Genomic DNA, 19,853 nt, shown 5'->3' with positions numbered 1-19,853 from the left:
GGACCAGTATCAAACTTAGTTTTGGTGTCAGAGTAATTTTGAAGGGGAAATTTCATTAGAATGCAGTTCGGTATTGTTAGATATGAATGATGAGTTTAGGCTGAGCAATACACTTTTTGATATTAATTTTTAATACAGCTTCTTGGGAAGTCAGAGCTTCTATTTAATGAAGAATTGACGATTCGTCAATTCAGCTCCCACCTCGGAGCTGGCCTTGGGGTTCGCGCTCTCATGTCAGATTTTTGAGAAGGTATTTGCTGCTTGTAAACGTGTTATCTTTGTAATTTTGGTGACTTTCTAAGTGTCTTATTTTTCTCAGTGGTCATGATGGTTATGTGTGCTTTTTTGTTGTTATCGTCCCAAGAAGCGGGGTTAGAAATGGGAAATTATTCCCTTCTGAGTCCGGCTCACGAGTGCGCGAGGGCGCTTTGTGCAGTTGGTTTCAGCGCCAGGGTTTGGAGAAAGGCTTTTTTCAGGATTATGAAAATAGTTTTCTGTGTGTCAGAACAGATTTATCAGTTCACTTTAGGGTCGGTTTTGTGAACCAGACCATTTAGAGGAGGATATTTTACCTTTTATCAGAGTGGAAGCTGACAGTCTATTTGCAGGTAGCTCTGTGGAATGTTTCACTTGGGTCTCTCAGTGTAAATCTAGCTGCCAAATAAAGTAAAAATAGGCATTAAACCAGTGATATTTCCCAGGATTTTGCTACCACCCCCACCCCCCGCCCCAACTATGCTCTTCTATTTCGATGCAGAGTTTCAATTATTAATTGGGATAGTTAATAAAATCCTTTGCTTGCAGTTACTTTTAAAAGGCCTTTTGAGTTTATTTGGGTTCGGTTTTGCCAGTAGGTAGGGTAGAATTCAATCTGAATATCCTTCATGAGCAGCAGATGTTTTGTTTCCAGTTGAATAATAATATTAATAATTATTATTATTAGAATAAATGCAATTATTATTATCATCATTATTATTTCAGCTATAATTTTCTGGGCATCTTGTGTCAGACATTGTGTAAACATTATATATATACATATATACATATGCGCACACACACAGATGGATAGATACATAGTTTTAATCTTTATAACCATGTTATGAGGTGAATAATTGTGTCCTCATTTTATTTTGTTTTGGTTTTGTGGGTTTTTTTTTTTTTTTTTTTTTTTTGAGACGAAATCTTGCTCTGTCACCCAGGCTGGAGTGTTGAGAAGACTGAAACTTGGAGAGATCATGACTCATCCGAGGGCAGGGAGTTAGGATTTAGAGGGGTTGTGAGCAGAGGAGAGGTCTCACCGTAATGCCCTGCCTGCCTTCAAGGAGCCTCAGGGCTTCCTGATTGAACGCTGACCCTCTGCTGTGAGCTCAACCTTGCGTGGGACCAGAAATCACCATCCGGCCTGTAGCCCCACATTCCACCTCCTCCTCAGTCATGGCTGTATTTGGCTAAACAAATTGTTTTCCACAGCTTTTGAGATGGATTGGGCAGGGAGGAGACAAATGTTGCCTTTGGCTCTTTGATAGAGGATGTGCTGCATTCGGTCCAGACTGCAGCTTGTCCTGTGCTCTCACGCACACAGCCCTTTATGAATCTGACTTTGGCAGTCCCCTGACTCTTGAATTTTCAAAAGGCGGATATTTTAGTAGGCTGGAAGAAGATGAAAAGCTAGCAGTGCCCATATGTTCCTTGTTTTTAAAAGTAAGGTCAGCGAGGTTTAGAGACTCTTTAAATATTTCAGTTTATAAGATTAGACTAGATCATCTGGAATGGAAGTGTGGTGCCCCTGGTCCCAGACTTGGCTTTTTTCTTCATTTCTTTTATATGGGAGGTAGGTGTTTTGGCATTGCAAGGTTCAAGTGTAATAAAACTTAAATGTAGTGAATAAATACCATGATTTGGAGTGTTGCTGTGGCTATGAAAGTTAGTTTCCTTTCTTCGTCTTTTTTTTTTTATTATTAAGTAATCAGTGACTTGAAAAATAGCAGATTGGTACAAGGATTGTAACTTAAGAAACTGAAAACTCCCATGCTTTAAAAGAGTATAGTCTTTGACATTTTTCTGCGGAAGCATTTTCTTCACTCATTTAAATCTTCCTAGGCTGAGATGAAGCATTCATCCTGAAATGTACACTTGAATAGTCTGAAATTCAACACAAGTGTATCTTTTTAGTTAGGACATTTTGTCTTGGGTTATCAGTGGTCAGCGATGGTAGTGGTGGTTTTGCTTGACCCCAAGATATTTACAGACGCCTAGGATCTGAGCAAATATCTAGCCCAACCCCAAGTTGGGACTAGGTCTCGATTATTGGTAACACACCTAATGTTTTATGCCTGTCACCCAAAAAGCATTTTTACAGCCAGGATGTGCCCATAGTCACCAACAGTAACTGTTGGGAGACACGTCAGGGAGAGGTAGCTGTGGTCACTGCCCCGTACGACAGCCAAAAGCCCAAAGCAGGAGGGACCCTGCCCTTCTCCCAGTGCACAATGAGTGGGAGCTCTGTGTTCTGGCCGGCATTTCCCGTCACGTTCAATAGGACATGTTCACTCTTCATACTTCTTCAATTCTAAATTTCAGAAGTAATTTGTCACCGTAGAGGAGGGCGTCATTAATAACCATTATTTAGAACTGTCGAGTCTTCCTCTCTGTGCGTGTCTGAGTTAAGCATCCCCAAAATTGGCCTCGTTGGTGGCAAGCAGTGCCCCACATTGACAGATCGAGACTACCCCACCCCCACCCCCACCGACGCCCTCACAACCCAGTTCTTCCCCGTCTGCCTTTAATCACCGCGAGGGGGGCGACAGGGAATGGCTACAGCATGTCCTCCTGGAATTCATTAGTGTTATTACCAAAGACCGTGTTGTAAATTGAGATTTTTTTTTTAGCTGCTTGGAAAAAATTTCTCCTTAACTATTTCATTTTATTGTACTTCAAAAAAAGAAAGAAAGATTTTTCTCGTCAAACTTTTGGAGCAGAATAGTTCGGAAACCCCGACTTCAGATCCCACTGGGTGTGGACCCTGAGTTGTAAATGAAGCTGAAATCGCATCTGGTTACCCTTGAGCTCTGGGGTGAGGGCCAAGGAAGAACCCCCAAACCTTCCGAGGGGTGGTGAAGAAAAAGAATTGCCATTCAATGTATGTTAATGCGCATTGTTATTCTTTAACATTAAAATTCCACTAAAGTACTAATAATTACTGTTAATATCTTTCGGTGGAAACTTACAGTAAAGGAGCAGTAGTGGAAACAGTATTTAAAGGCGAGCTGCCGGCATGATAAGAATGCAAATAAGCGTTATTAGCCTAATGATTTTGCCGTCGCCATGGTTGTGCGGCAGCAGTGTTGTGAATATGTCATCCGGCACCCGTGAATTTGGAAAGTGTGTCAAAACACAACTTCAATTAGTTTGCTCTAATTATGGCTCTGGAGAGTTGGTAACTACATCACTCCTCATTAAAAGAGATTTTCTTATATGGATTAATATAATATACAAAGGAAAGTTTCAAAGTTCCCGACGCCATTCACTCCCCCCACGAATGAGCCAGGGCGGGCCTGATGGATCCGGATCCGGATCCGGATCCGGGGTCTGTTCCTGCATTGGGCCCAGGCAGGGGGCTGGGGGCGGCTCCCTCCTTCTGCCTGGCGATCCACTTCCTGCTGAAAGTGGCCACTGCAAATGGAGCCTTTTCCACAGGAGGGTCAGTGAACCCATCACAGGCTTTTAAGGAGAAATGGCTAACCTGAAACTATCAGGATGTTCCTCCTTCTCAGCTTCTAGGTGGAGGCTGGAAGCAGAAAGGTCTCTGGACCTACCGTGGTCCAGTCCCATGTGTGCACTCAGCCCTTGGCCCTGTCCTGGGCCCTTCGGGGAGATTGTGTGGGAAAATATGCTGGTTTTGGTCACGCAGAATCACATGGTATCTATGAAATGTTAGTAAAAGTCTTTTCAGATAGCAAAGGTGTACATTAACGAAATATCCAAGCTGACATATAATATAATGACAGTTCTAAATGCTGTCATTGAGCCTTGGCCATCTTGAAAGAAGAGAGTTCACATTTTCTTGTCCTGTTGCGGACTTTCCCCTCCCCGAGGACACCTGTCCTGCAGTGCCCACCTTCTCGAGTCCCACTCTGCAGGGTTTGGATGGCCACCTTGTCACCTTGCCTCAAGTCAGCCTCGTGGGACTGTTCCTTGAGCTTTGCTGCCCCCACCTCCGTCATTCTGCTGAGCCCCCGGCCACAGAGGCATCATGACTTCTATTGGGGGTGCTCAGCGATGCATTTTGAGCCCAAGAGTTAGATTTTAGAATGCTGGTTGAGGAGGCCTGGGTTTTGGTTTTCCTCTGATTTAGCCACACAGTGCAGATGATCCAAAATACAGCCTTGAAAACATTTTTGTGGGCCTTGCGTGTTCTCTTTGTCATCACTTTTGGTGAGTAACTCTGTGTGTGTGTGTGTGTGTGTGTGTGTGTGTGTGTGTGTGTGTGTGTATGTGTTTGATGAGTCCCTTGGGCCTTCTTTACACCACTCACAGGCAGTGCTACCTTGAGTGAGTTTTATCACTCTCTGAGCCTATTTCTTCCTCTGTGAAATGGGGATAAAAATGCCTCCTTTGCAGGATTTGTCATGAGAATTAAATGGGGGGACACAGAAAGCACCACCCTGGTGCCCAGTGAGCACCCGTGCATGCTGGCTTTCTGTCTGTGTCCAGGGTTCAGTGCAGAACTTAGCCTAGCATGAGCAGGGCATCCCCTTAGACCTTTCCTTTGCCACCACGTGGCTCCTGCCCTGCTACAGTTGCAACTCCAGTCACCAGCACCTGCTCCAGCGCCTCGCAGCATCAGAGACCGGACGCAGGCTTCCTCCCCTGCGGAGCTGGGACTAGAACGGCCGTGCTCACAGGTGAGCAGCTGGGAAGGGGTTAAGACAGTAATTGTGTAAGTCTTCCAGGCTTTCTCCCAGTTCTGCGATAATTTGATGAAGAACTTCACCCTAATTAAATATTCAAATTAGGAATAAGTGTCAATATGGCTTCCCATTGCCTGGAATGATGATTAATTGTATTCAAAACTCTAGTGGCCCACGGTAATCTAAACCTAACCGTTGTGCTTGATTATTTCTGCACCACACTTGCCATGTTTTCGTTTTAAGATTTAAACTAGTAATTGATTTGCCATATGCCATCAAGCTGCACGTACTTTACGCATTTAGGAACTCGGGGAGTTTGGAATTGTGATTTCCTTCGTCTTCAGTGGCAGCTTTTTTTTGCCTTGTCCAATGCCGAGTGATTTGGTTGTGTGTGTGTGTGTGTGTGTGTGTGTGTGTGTGCACATGTGTGTATGTTGCCCATGAGGAAAACCCATTCTACAGTCAGGCTGGTAGGTTGGAGTTATATTGATCATGGCAAATGGGCTTCCCGAATGAAAAATGAACAGGTCTGTGTTTGCACGCACTTCAGGCCCCCGTGTCATCTCGGTAAAGCAACAACATAGCATGGTGGAAAGAGCATTAATGCACATCCTAGCCCAGCCATTTTCTTCAGCTGTGTGACTTTGGGTGAGTTACTTAACCTCTCTGAACCGCTTTTCCCCCATGTCTAGGGTACTACTTCCCTTGCTGGGTTGTTTAGATTAGAGATGCGTATGAAGCATGAGGAACAGTGCAAGTGCCCTGTGAGTGGTAACTGCCATAGTCCTAAATAATTACAGGAGTGAAAATTCCAGGAGAAAAGCCTTCACGCCGGCCTCGCTGGAAAGCCACTCCCAGCCATGCAAGTCAAATCCCATTTCCTGCCTCTCTGACTCCCGGAGCCTCCGTTGCCCATCCTTGGCTTTGTGACATCTCTTGGGCCACTGTCTAGACTCTGGAATTACTATTCCATTGCTCAGGCCTTTTCTCTCCGACCACAGTCTTTCCTTTTCGCAGGTGGGACCATGGCTCCCATGTCTCTAGATACCTCCCAGGGCCTAACGGGGTGCCTGGCCTGTAGTAGACTCTCAACAGATGTTTGTTGTTTTGGTTATTTCTTTTTCATGCCACTGTCTTAAAATTCAAGCCTATAACTGTATTGTCCTTTATGGCCTATCTTTTGATATTCAGAGCTTTTTACTTTGTGATATAGGAGATTTATGTTTGTGTTTCAGTTGACTTACAGATAAATTCCTAAAGGGGAAGATACAAGTTTCATTTGGTTTCTTAAACTGTCTCGGTGCCAGGCAGTGCCTAGCACACAGTAGGAGCACAATAAAAAAAGTGAGCTGAGTCAGTCGCCACATCCTAATTATAGCGACCTTGTGTGCTTGTTGATACCGGTCCATCTCCCCTGGTAAGGGGTTGTGTTCCTTGGGTAATATTTGGAATTAAGTTTTAGGTCTAGGCATAGAAGGTTTATAAGATAGTGAATATAACTGTAGAGGAAATAGGTCTGTTTTAAGCTTTACAAAACCTTACTTGTCTTGGCTGGTGTCAATTACAAAACAAAACAAAAAAGCGACTCATCAGACTGTGAGAAATGATAGCAAACTTGGGGCATGGTGGTTTCTGTCTGAGGTTGGCTCCAAAATCAATATGAAAAGAAAAATCACCACCACTGAAAATATTTTAGAGCCTAGCGTGATTAAAATAACTGACTTTCTGTTTTAGTGGAACCAAGTTAGGAGAAAGAATTACAGTATGTCCTCACATCTCTGGGTCTTCACCGATCTCAGTCGTAATTCAGAGCCTCACTTGGGAAACACAGGGGACTTGGAGCAGGAATCCTGGCTGTGAAGTCATTGAGGAGGATTCGAGTGTTAGTCGGGCCCTTCCAGCTGAAAATGATTCATTTTAATTACCTTCCAGGGCGATCCGATACCTGAGCATATGGTCTTTAAGAAATAAGGTTCCCCAAACTGTCAGCAAGTATGGGCAATGGTCAGGGACCTCTTTCTGACACCGTTGACCAGCCTTGGAGAGCGGGCACTCTAGAAGGTGCTTATTAAAATGCCAGCAGGTGCAGCAAAGGTCCCCTTCCCTGTGACTCCCGCACCCTGCTTGTGCCAGGTGTTTTATAAGAGCCTTTTTCTTCATTAAATGGCATTCATTAAGCACGTCCTTACACCTGGCACAGAAGCTGTGCGTCACAGATGACTTCTTCCCAGTGGTGTTTGCAGGAATAAAACGGAATTTCATTTAGCCATTTGCTGTGTTCTTCCCCTTCCTATCTTAACTTGACTTTTGTTGCTTTTCATACTTCTTCTGCTGCCCCCTCAATCCATTCCTTTCCTTTGTACATGACCTCTGATCTTTGTCCACCAGCAGACACATTATATAGAAAACAAGATGTCCCTTCAGCACCAAGCACCACCACCCTGGATGCTTTCATACGTGTGTCTCTTCTACTCTCCCAACCACATGGAGAAGCATTCTCCTAGTTTTTGCCATCTTTTTTCCGATTAAAAGAAATAATTTCTCATCGAAAAAAATTAACACTTAAAAAATATGGAAGAGCAGTGGGGCAAATCCACACTCCCATCTTAGAGGCTTCTGTCATCAATACCATGAGCCTCTCCTGCCCCTCGGTCACCTCTGAGTTACTCCCTCCGGGCCCTTTGCTGTACCATAGCTTAGCTGTGTGTGCCCATGGAAAAAAAATTGTCTTATGGGGTTGTTTATAATACATCACTCTGCAACTTTGTTTTTGCTTGGCTTGTTTTTTGGTTTTGTTTTACTTAACAGCCATGTCTTTGGGAGTTGGCCATTTTTACAGAAAAACCTCTGGCTCTCTTCATCTATTCATTTCGTGTAATACTTTAGTATTATATGAAAATTCCACATTTTATTAGCCTCCTCTTGTTGATGGTCACTGGGCTGCTCCCAGTCCGTTGCCATGACAAATGCTGCCCCAAGGCCCTGGTTCCTGTCCTTTCCTTCCACAGCTGAGATCATATTCCATACCCGGATCCCGAGCTTCTCACTCCAGCCCTCCCCACAAAGCCTGTAAACATGGTTTTATGTCTGCATAATGTTCTGAGTCAGACATTGTAACGTTATTTCCAGTTTTTGAGGAGACCGTCATAATTAAGAGCATGAATTGTGTAATTTGCCCCATCGGCATTCAGATCCAAGCTCCTGCACACTCTGTGTTCAAGTCCAAGCTGGATCCAGCAGACAGGCAAGCTGTGGAGCCCCTCTGAGACACCTGTGGAGTGGGGGTACTCTCAGCACCTCACTGTAGGATAGGGTTGGGGATCATAAGATGCATATGACAGGTACCCGCTGTAAACAAATCAACCGATGCTGTTTTTAAATTTTCTTAAATAGGTCATTTCCCACATTTCAGGTTCTTTCCTCAAATTTCAAAAAGGGAAGAATAAATGCTGGTCCTTTTGTCCCATTACTTCCCCATTCTTAAGTCTTAAATTCGAATCATCTGGAATGTATTACTGTGTTTCTCCTAGAGGAGGTGACATGAATAATCTTCTGTTGTTGTCTTCCTGCACAAAAGACAACTTGAAGTAGTACAAAATTGCTGAATCACAACTATTTTCACCTTCAAAACTCTGCGGCTACATCGTCTTCCAGCATTTAGTATGGCAGAGGAAAAGTCTGAAGTCACCATCAGTGTTTGCCAGGATGAATCCTCTTTTCATTGCATTTTCTGGAATACTGTGAACCCCATTGGGTGTGGGTGTGTGTGTGTGTGTGTGTGTGTGTGTGTGTGTGTGTGTATAAGGGGTGGGAGATAAAAGTGGCAGCTGCCTCTGACTGTGAGTGCACCTCTGCCTTGCTAGTCACCACTCCCTCGACGCTGCCCTTTGACAGTCTGGGAGGACAGCAGGCACTGCAGCTGCCTGGGCAGAGCCGTCTTCATTATATGTGGCCACTGGGTCCACAAGATTAATGGTAACATTTTAAAAATTCACACAGACCTGGAATCAGCACTAGAAAATACAGATTTAAATTAACAAGGAAAAAGCAGAATCCCATCAAAGGAAATAAATCGTGCTGGCAACTATTGTCACATAATAAAATGTATTCTATAACTGAAGGGCTTTTATATGGAGCTGTCTGCAGCTTAGTGGCCATGTTAATTGAATAAGGTGCCTAAGACTGACTTGGGGGAAAAAATGAAATTCCCCTCAGCATCTATTTAGCTGGAGCCGTCATCGTTGGCAGCATGTGCTTGCTGACCTATTTGTTTCAGAACAGCCAGTCCCTCCTGCAGAGAGACATGATGGCCACCAGAAGCAGCAGGGTGAGCCCTGTCTCCTCCGGGCAGTTCTGTGGACAGGGGGAAGGGGGGGAAAGCTTGGTAACGCTCCCCGAGGATTTAGGGACTGTTCTAGTTATAATTCTCCAGTGACCAAACAGATTTTGGAATAATAATCCATCATTTGAGTCAAGTGGCAGAAATGGTTGTCCTCTGATGAACAGCCCTTGCCCCAGGGGTCTAAGACCTACTGGGGAAGGTGCCAGAAGGCCTTCACCTCCAGGCACTATCCTAAGTAGAGACAGTTTCTCAAGACTTTGAGTCTCCTTCTCCTTAGTCTGTGGGGGAGCTTTATGAACTCTCCTAAAATCTAAACTCACGAATCTGCCTATAGAGTGGTCAACTTTGGGGCCACTAAAATGACTCCACTGAAACTGCTGTCCATGGGTGCACCAGCCACCGTCATTCTCGTGGACCTCTTGGGGTTTTTTAAAATTATTATTTTTATCTATTTATGTATTTTGAGACTGGATTATGAAACTGACTAATTTTGGGGATTTTTTTTTTTTTTTTTTTTTTTGGTAGAGTCGGGGTTTTGCCATGATGCCCCAGGCTGGTCTCGAACTCCTGGGTTCAAGCGATCCACTCGCCTCAGCCTCCCAAAGTTCTGGGATTACAGGCGTGAGCCCCCACTCCTGGCCGACCTCTCGGTTTTGTTTGATGCTGTTGAGCACCTGCTCATTCTTATAACTCCCTGGCTGGGAGCTGCAGAAGAGGTGAGCGTCTGATACCCGTGGCCTAGTGCAGCTCCTGGTCTCTTCCTTCCTCCCTCCTCCAGGTACAGGGTCATGATTGGGGCCTTCCTTCAGTCTCCTTAGACAGTTCAGCCTGTCCATTCTCATTAACCAGAGGCCTTTGTATGGGAAAGAAGTCAAAGAGTGTTGGGTTAACTGACCACAATTGCAAGCATTAAAATAAGGATTTTCTGTCTATGGATGCTAGTCCACAGACACTGGATGCTATGGTCATAGGCGCAGGCACAGACCAATAAAGAGTCTTCGAAAATGTTTTAAAAGACAGCGAAATATTTCATGAAACGGTGGTACCACAATTTTTTTAACCTGTCCTCCATTGTTGGATGGTTCATCGGATTCTAGCTTTTGGCTTTATAAGCAGTGCCGTGATGAATTTATTGTTTACATAAAAATATCATGAATCAGAAATAGTTGCATTTTCCAAGCCATTAACCAACCCAGTCGTGAGGATGAGAAGGAGAGAAGTGACAAGGCTTCCTGGAAGTTTCCCAAAACTATCCCTATTGTAAGTCAGAATCAGATCAACAAGTAGATAATCTTAGAGGATTTTCCCTAACATTTGTTAAGCACTCATTATGTACTGGGCATTGTTCTCGCGCCTGGGGACGTGGTGGGAAGAAAAGGCGTGATGGAGATCATGTTCTGGTGATACGAACACAAGTCAGACAGCCCGGTGGAGTGGAAGGGCACCGCAGGGAGGAGGCAGGGTGTTATAAGAGTGGGTGTGGGGGTGCCTCCTCAGAAGGGTGGCCTGACTGGGGAGGGAAGCCAGCCGCTGAGATCTGGGGACAGTGGCAAGTGCAAAGGCCCTGAGGCAGAAACAAGAGCAGGGGCTGGAGGGACCAAAGCAGCTACTGAGGTTGGCGGATGTGAATGCAGGGAGGGTGGACAAGACGCGGTCAGAGAGGAGGGAGGGGCTGGAGCTGGCAGCACCTCTCAACCGTGGGCGGGTTTGGATTTCATCCTGATGCAGAGGAAAGGCGCCATGGGTTCTGTTGCGGTGCTACATGGAGGCCCTCATGAGCTGGACTCGAAAATAATGCCAGGGTGGCAAGAATGGGGAGAGTTGGAATAGGATTGAAGCTCGCGTGCTTATATGTGCTCACACATGCCTGGTTCTGTGCTGTCAACCCTGCCTGTATGGTGGCCCTCTGTGCCCTGGGAGGGAGCACACCCTTGCCAAAGGCCATGTGGCTCCCTGGTGCTAGCGCTGGGATTTGGACCCACATCCAGCAGACTCGGGGCACTGCCCTTAACCACTACAACTGGTTTGCCTCCCTGGGTGTGCATTTGGGCCATTGGTCATCCAGCTCTGCATATTTCCCTGTAACCTGTCGGGATCACTGAGCTAGTGAGCGGCAGAGGTGTCATGTCCCTGGCATCACTGATTTCAAAAGGGCCTTCAGGAGGGACCCTGTGGCCCGGATTTAGTCGTCTCATTTTATATACCCGATAGTGAAGCTGAATTGGGGTAACTCTAACATAGCAATAACCACCTCCGGAGAACACATGGACTGACCTCTTCATTCATTCCTGGCTTTCCCTTCATCAACTTTACCTCCCAGGGCCTCACTTTCCTATTCTGTTAAATGAGAATAATTACTCCTATCTAAAAAGGTTGCTGAGGGGATGAGGCCGGGTGATATATCGAGGCCCCCCAGCCCAGGTCCTGGCAGGTGGGGCTCCACCCCACACTGGGGAACTGGAATCTCATCTTGCCTGAGACCCAGCTGATGGCACAGCCTTCCTCCTTGTCTCTCACTTTCAGACTAATCTGACACCAAAGCACCCCTTGGCCACTTCTCCTTCAGCAGGTGACTTGTCCTGTTTAACCACAGGTCACCTGTCCCTGGGGCCCAAACTGTTCATTCTCATTAATGGGAAGCCTTGATGTGCCTTTCTGTCCTGTCCCCATGTCCCCTGCTTCCTGTGTCCAGGAACAGTGGAAGCAGAAATGCAGGGGAAGCTATTTGCTGTGTAAGGAGGAGCCCTTCTCCCTAAAGCTTTTTCTGCCCAGGGGGCGTTCCCACCTGCTACTCTCTGACTGCCGTCCCTTACCCACTCTTGCATCAGCTACTTTAGCTGGAGTATTCAGTAACCTGATTTCAATTCAGCAGATCCCTACTGAGCAGTTATTCTGCAAAAAATACAGTCAGCCTGTGACTCGAATCCTCTTTTAATTTCACATTTGCCGCATCAGGCACACATTGTCTATCGTATATGAACAGAAACTTTCTTTTTTTTTCCCCTCTTGTAAATTCCTGGTTGCTGCTGCTGCTGATTTCTTCTTACCCATACCGGGTTTCCTCCATAATGGAGAGGTGAGATTCAGGGTATAAAACAGAGACCCCTGGAGTCTAATTGGGAAAATACACACAGGGAGAAATGAAATGATAGAGACTAACAGCAGTTCATGTCAAAAAAGAAACCCACGGGTTTTCGTGGGCCAACTGCAGCACTTGATTTGGTCAACAAATGGTCAGTAATTGTCTACCCTGTGACAAAAAAGTGTCCCAGAAAATGAAGTACAAAATTGATGATATTTGGCCCTGCTCCTGAGGAGGTCACAATCACATTGGGGACAATTTTGTATCAGATGACCAAAGTGTCTTGTGACACCTGGAGTGGGGTGAGAGAAGACACTCGGGCATCCAAGTCAGTCTGGGGCAAGCCCAGGAAAGGTTTTACCAAAGAGGGGATGGTTGGGTGGGATCTTGAAGTATGAATAGGAGTTTGGAGAGTAGGTAAGGAAGAATGGAGATTCCTAGGAAGAGGGAGTGGCATGGATAAAGAATCAGTCCTAGGCATGTGAAAAACAAGGCCTGTTCAGAGATTAACAAGGCTTCCACTCTTCCTGGAGGAGAGGGGAAGTAAGTAGTGGCAAGAGGCACAATCTGGAAGCGGGGCTGGTGTCCCGGGGATGTGGAAGTGTGTGGAGGGAGAAGACAGCTAAGCCAGGAACCTTGCAAACAGCAACCTCGCAAAGGTTGGAGGTGAAGTGGGAGTTGGGGCGGGAGTGGTGGGCAGAAAGAATCATTTCCAGCGAAGGAAGAGAACTTGGGGCAGGGGGTGAGTTGCAGGGCGAGCCACGGAAAATCTGAGGCCCTGGAGGGACAATCAAGTTTGGTCCCAGACATCAGTATTGCATGGGGCAGCTTGAGAGCCGGGCCCCTTGATTTCTCTGTTGTTCATATACTTTTTTGTTGTTGTTATTGCTCATATATATCTTTTAAGTCCTAAATTTCCCCAAAACTGTCCATTTAGCGGGTCTGTGGCAAGTCATGTTGACAGGAATGAAGTCTCTGCACAAAGTAGGTGGTGAATAATTGTAGGCTCGTGATCATTTGCTGCTACCATTCCCATCCACACTGGCATCTTAGTTTTATTTCCTCACTCTCCCACAGACGGGCAGGGTTTTGAAATTGTAAATTGGATCTTGGCACATTTCTGCTTAAAAATCCTTCCCGAGAAAGGCAGAACCCATGCGGGGCTCCACGTGGCCTGGCCCCACCTTCCTCCTGGCCTTCTAGGCCTGGCAACCCTGGCTTCCTCCTAAGTCTGGAGGAAGTCAGACTCCCCACAGAGCCTCAGGTGCACACCCCTCCTCCCTGCCGCATCTCTCTGATTTCTGCCTATCTTCAGTTCCCACCTCAATGTCCCTTCCTCCGGGAAACCTTCCAGGGAGCCTCCTCCTACCCTGCCCTTCATAGCACTTGAGTCTTCCCACTTTCCATAGGAAATTATCACACTCATAAGCAAGTGTTCAGGTAACTTTATGGATATTTTCGTGTCCCCCTGCCTGTCCTGCCACCACTGAGTCCCCCATAGATCTGTGTTGATACATATTTGACCACCCAACAGCTCAGCCGGCCCCATTTTCTCCTCTGCCTCCTGGCTGTCCTCTTTGCCATCATCCATGTCCACCTGGCTCCCAAAGTTCTGCTAATGCTCCTGCCTCCTCTGTGAGCCTCCCTGAATGCTTCTAGCCCCTGGGGTATTTACTAGACTGCACAGATCGCTCTGCATCCTTGTTAGGTTGCGTGCATCTTTTTAGGGCTTTGGAGGCTTAGAAATCTTAGTCTGGCAAAATGAAGCAAAATACTTTCCTGGCTCCTGGAAATTCCCTCACTGGTACAGTGAGTGCAGTTACAGCACCTAACCCTAGATCCTTTTGGTCACACACACAAGGCCCTGTGCTCAGAAGGGCCCCACCATGGATTTAATGCTCTGCTGTTGCCGTCTTGAAATTCTTGATAGCATTTGAATAAGGGCCCCATGTTTTCAACACACCCTGGGCCGCGCATTATGTGTAGCTGCTCCCATACCTGCCTCGAGGGGCGTTGTGAGGAGCCATAGGAGGATGTGTGACACCTGCATTCCCAGGGCTGGCACCTGGTGATGCTCTCAGCAGGGTCACCTGTCATCATTTCAGTTCTGCTCAACCACAACCACAGTCGATAATTCACTCTTCTGTTTGCTCAGCTTCATTGACTAAGTGCTGTGGTCAGAGACATTGATGAACTGCTGAAAACCCTTCTACAGCTGCTCCTCGCCCTCGCAGGGTTCCCAGGCCTGGCCAGCCTTCAGATTCACCGCTGGAGCTTGTTCAAAGTAGATTTCTGGGCTGCACCCAGCCAGGCCCACGGGATCGGACTCCTCAGGGTCAGGGCCTGTGAGTCTGTGTCGTAGCAAGTTCCCAGGTGACTGACGCCTTCATTAATGCCATGACGGGAGTTTAGGAACCTCCATCCTAGGAGTTTGAACCCAAGCCTCTTGCAATGGTGTTTGGCGCCCTTTCCATCTGGCCCTGGCTGCATTTCTAGCTCCGCTTCCGACGTGTGCCCTAACCCTATGGGGAAGTGCTGGCTCTCTCGGACTCCCCGGTGGGTGCCTTTCACTCCCGTAACACCCTGAGGGGTCCTGAAGCCCCATTCCCTTTAGCAGAATATATTGTTCCTTCTTTTCATGTTTACCAGCACTCAGTTTTTCTTGTTCCCCGAGCACATGTCACGTTGCACTGTGATTTGTTTCTGCACCCTTATTCCCTGCAGCCTGAGCTGAGGGAGCTCACCTCTGTACCCTTGGTTAGCAGCAGTAACAAAGAATATTCAGGTTCCCTCCATGCAAGCCAGTGCACCCAGTGGACACGTTTACTGTGCATGTGTCTGCTGGTTCCCCGAAGCGCCGAGCATACAGTTGGTGCTTGGTTCAGCCTGGCTGGGCCATGGCTGAGTGTCCGCCATGAGCTCTCACTGTGCGACTGGCAGACCCAGTGCCTTCACAGCCCTTGGTGGTCACCTTGCCCCTGGAAGGGTCGTTCCGCTTCCAGCTCAATCCTGGACCTGTGGGAAGATCCCCTCCCTGGAGAGCCTTTCCTCCCAGGAGTCTTTTTTTTTTGAGACAGAGTTTTGCTCTGTTGCCCAGGCTCGAGTGCAATGGCATGATCTCAGCTCACTGCAACCTCTGCCTCACAGGTTCAAGCGATTCTCCTACCTCAGCTTCCAGAGTAGCTGGGATTAGTAGAGACAAGGTTTCACCCTGTTGGCCAGGCTGGTGTCAAACCCCTCCCAACCTCAGGTGATCTACCCGCCTCGGCCTCCCGGAGTGCTGGGATTACAGGCGTGAGCCACCGCGCCTGGCCCTCCCAGGAGTGTCTATGCACAGCAGTCATTCTAGAAGGTCACACACGTGCTGTGTGAAAAAGGCACCCAGTGATTGACGGCTTACTTTATGTGATAAGCGTTCCCTCCACCAGTCTCTTCCTTTTCGGAAGTGTCGGGTGTGGCCACAGGTTAGGCTCTGAGCTATTGCAGCACAGCCTCCAGTCATCCCACCAAGAGGTTTTGTTCTTGTTTTTTCCCCCGGACCTGTTGGGTTTTAAATATTTTCCTATTCGTTTAATTTTTCTTTTCAGCATTCACTACAGGCAGCTGGTGACCATGCCAAATGGATTGTTTACTTTTGACTAAATGCTCACTTAGGCTGTGTGTTCTTTGTAAGCTTTAATGGCTCACGCCTGAGCCATCAAAGACCGTGCTGTGTCTGTCTGGAAGGTGCTTTCCTGAGCACCTACTGTGTGCGCTGCCTGAGGGGGAACACACAGACACAGCAGTTGAGCGATGTGCCATTCTGATTTTCAGAGGTCATTAGTCTCCTGAACTCATATGGCAGTAGTAATTCCCAACACCTTTATTTACAAAGGGCTTCATGTGCAGTGATCCTCAGCAGCCCTGCGGTGTAGGAATGGAAGCATTTGCATGGCTCCTGGAATAAACCAAGGCTGGTGTTCAGCGCCTGGGTGTTACGGTCCCACTGGTGCATTTTGCCCAGTGGGCAGAGATCTGGATCAAACCGCCACCCCACAGAGTGTCTTGGGCCTGCTGTAAGGCTTGGGACATACTTTCTTCCTCTTGGATGTCCTTTCTAGTATGGGGAAAAAAAGGTGACTGTGATGTCTAGAAACTTTCAAATTCCTTGAGAGGACTTGAGCCCAGTGGAGGAGTCACGCTTGATTGAGAAGGAGGCGCTGGCCAGAGCCACCATCTCTGCCCGCTGCTCTGTGCTGCATTTCAGCTGTTGATGGTGTCAGTGCTTCCTGAGTCTTGCGGAATGCTCCTGTAACCTCCTTTCTCTCCTCCTTCTGTTCCTCAGGCACATCTCTCTAACACTTCCTGCCACCTTCCGAGGCAGGAACAGCACCCGGACGGACTACGAGTACCAGCACTCCAATTTGTATGCCATATCAGGTACGTGGAGCCACTGTGCAGGCCAGCTACGGAGTCTGCGTCCCGGGCACCACCTCCTTCCACACGTTCTCTGCCTTCTCATGGGATCTGTCTGCCTTACCTCTTTTTTCTTCCCTGCAAGAGACCTGTTCCCTGCAGGGACCAGGCCTTCCCTTTCCTTTGTGTCGCCTCGGAACTTAGAGAAGGGCCAAATACTCAGCATGTTTTGAAACTAATGATGAAAAACAATGTGTGGATTTCACAGACTTGAAGGGAGGTTTCCAGAGAATACTCGCCACATTGTTCACCTGCCAGACCCCGGCAGGCTTCCCACGAGGCCTCGAGAGCAGCGCCGAGCTGAGCCCTGGTCGGCTCACCCTCCCATATCCAAGTCTGTCCTCACCTCTCATTTCTCACAGCCAGGTTTGTGGCCAGCGGGTACACTGGCGGTCTCCCCTCACACCCCTGGAGCATGAGTCTGTGGTTTCTGAACTCGGCCTTGAAATTGATAGTGTTACCTTGGCGGGAACTTCATCAGTCCTAGTTTTCCTTTTCACCTTCACCCAGGGAGGGGAAAACTTACAAGCCTTATTACAGAATTGAGATTCATTAGGTGCTTGGCAGCACAGGTGACTTGCTAAGAGCCAAGGAAACCCACAAACTCGCCTCCGATTATCCTGGGCCACCAGTCAGGGGTGTTTGTATGTAAGGGGAAAGTGGCAAATCGGTGCCACTTACCAGCACACACCCTTAATGGTGAGTGACATTTTGAACACAGGAACATGGCATTCATTCATGTACCATAATGAATCGGTTATTTAAAAGGTAATCTTTTTTCTAAAAATTGCAACTACAGGTTACTAAATAGATGAAATAGAACAATGGCATAATTCTTGTCAGTATTAGTTTTTCTCGTTATGATCACTCCCTAATAGGTTTGGAAGTATAAGCAAAAGCCAGTTGTTCCATTTCTGGGTGACATTCCTGCTGGGAAGGGGAGGAACAGGGATGTTCTTAAGCCCCCGTCCCTGGCTCCACTCCAGGAACCAGGCTCTCCAAGGGGAGAGCGAACGTGTTTGTCTAAGAACAGCATCTCCAGGGAGAATTTCTTTTGTGCTGTGGCTATTTCAGCAGAGTCGACAAGGAGCATAACAAGTGTGGAAAGATGACCTATTTTGTAGAAAAGCTGAATATTTCCCCAGATGCTTAGTGGCATAGAGGTGCAGAACAGGCCTGTGGAATCCAGCAGGGCGCCCCCATTCAGAATGCACACAAGGGAAGCTCCATCAAAACGGATGACTTTTTTTCTGCAGCTCGCAAATCTTTTTCCAGCCACAGCGTTCGGCTACACCCACTTTACCTGTGTTCTCTGATGGCTTTCCCAGCTGTTGGCGTTTCTGCAGGAAAGAGCCACGGAGTGAAATCTCCTATGGTTTGGCAGGAACACTGCTGTCTGCCTCTGGACCGCTGCTTCCTCGCCCCGCAGCTTTGATGAGGTGTTGTCTGGGTTCATTTCAGCTGTTAGTTTAGCAATACCAAGGTAACAGCCTCAAGACACAGGGGAAGCCATTCAGAAACTTCCTGTTACATTTATGTAAGTGGCAGTCAATTGGATTTTATCTTCCAAACAGAGGTAGTTGAGGCTACAGCCCCCGGCAGCAGGCAGTTTCAGGCCTCCTCAGCGGCTGCAAGCACCAAATTGCTCTGCCAGGGTCTAGGACCGCTTCGTTGTGTTGCTGCCAGAAATACCCTGCAGGACCTGCTGGCTCCATAAGGCCTGCAAGCTCAGCACTGGGCAACTATGGTGCAACTGGGAAGCCTGCCCGCCCACCCACTGGCAGCCTGCCTGCGAGTCGTTCTGGCTAGGAGGGAGCAGAGACCACCCCCCTCACCCCTATATGAACGGTATTTGGCACCGAGTGGCCTATCTCAGTTTGGTATTGTGAAGTTAGGGTTTCCTCTGGTTTCTTCCAAAAACAGTTAAGGCAAAGTGTGCCCCAGACCCTAGCCCTTGCCCAGTACCGATGCCTTGATAGCTGGAGTTCTGCTGATAATGAAATGAATCATCAAACCGTTCTGCCTCTGAACTGGCCCTGGCACAGGTTCACTGCAGACTTCAGGAGCTGAGCCTTTGGTGCAGACTCTTGGCGTGCCCTGTGTCCCTCCTGAAGACATTCGATTACTGCTCCCTTAGTGTTCCGTCCCTTCCTAAGAGAAGTAGATTTCAAAACAGTGTAATTAGAAATTTGAAAAACAGCCCACACTTAACGTGTATGTATGGTTGTTAAAGTATATTAACTTTTAAATGTTCGCTCAGTGGTCCACCTGCTAGTAGATCCCTTTTCCTGTATCTTTCACTAAGACAGTTGCTCCCACCATGCCTGCTAAGGGTGAGACATGGCGCATAGTTGCAAGAGACACCAGTGGAGACGATATGTAGACCCATCCCTGGCACACAGCAGTGCTCATGATGTGGTCATGGAAGGAAGGAAGAGATGAAGGAAAGCATTTAGCCCCCTGTCTGCCTTGCACAGGAGTACCCTCCCAGACCCCTGGGCCAGGTAGCCATCCTGATTTGCTGCTTGAATGCCTGATTTGCTGCTTGAATGCCTGCGGTGTCTGGGACCACCACCTCCTACCAGCCCACCCATCCCTGTGAGATGCTTCCTCGTTAAGATGGGCTCTGTCTTCCTGTTCTTTCACATCCACCCAGCGATTTGAGATACTGCGCATTCTGCCGGCCAAAATCTGCCAGGTGTTCTACACAGTCCAGTCATATCTCTTTCTTGACCACAGAAGTGGGATGAGGAGCTCTTTCTAACTCAGTCCTGAAATCCTGAGATACTTGTGGCCTGCGCTCTGCTCTCTTGTACCCTAATCCAAACGGCCACGAAGCTAGCATCCATCCTCGCACTTGTCCTAGCAGTATCTCCTAGAAAATACAGATGTGCAAAAAGATTTATCCACAAGGATAAGCACTGCCACTTCTCAAAAATAATACTTCAAGACAGGGGCGAGAGGTGGATAGATCTTAAATGCCCCAAACAAAGACGAATGCTTAAATTACAAAACAACCATACGGTAGCCTTAACTTTTCAGCCATCCAGAAGTGATGACTTAG

At 47.5% G+C, this 19,853-nt stretch overlaps 1 protein-coding gene across 2 annotated transcripts in view; it reads left to right on the top strand.

The window, feature by feature from the left end:
- MVB12B (multivesicular body subunit 12B) overlaps positions 1-19,853 on the top strand; it is a 180,485-nt gene that overhangs the window by 78,846 nt on the left and 81,786 nt on the right. For both annotated transcript variants that reach the window (XM_025360209.1, XM_025360210.1), the window contains exon 7: positions 16,659-16,753. In XM_025360209.1, coding sequence (XP_025215994.1) covers positions 16,659-16,753 — 95 coding nt within the window. The remainder of the gene's footprint in view (positions 1-16,658; positions 16,754-19,853) is intronic.

The sequence above is a fragment of the Theropithecus gelada genome, chromosome 15, assembly GCF_003255815.1.
Source record: "Theropithecus gelada isolate Dixy chromosome 15, Tgel_1.0, whole genome shotgun sequence".
NCBI lineage: Eukaryota > Metazoa > Chordata > Mammalia > Primates > Cercopithecidae > Theropithecus > Theropithecus gelada.
The sequence above is the reverse complement of the archived record's forward strand: the minus strand, read 5'-3'. Positions and strand labels throughout refer to the sequence as shown.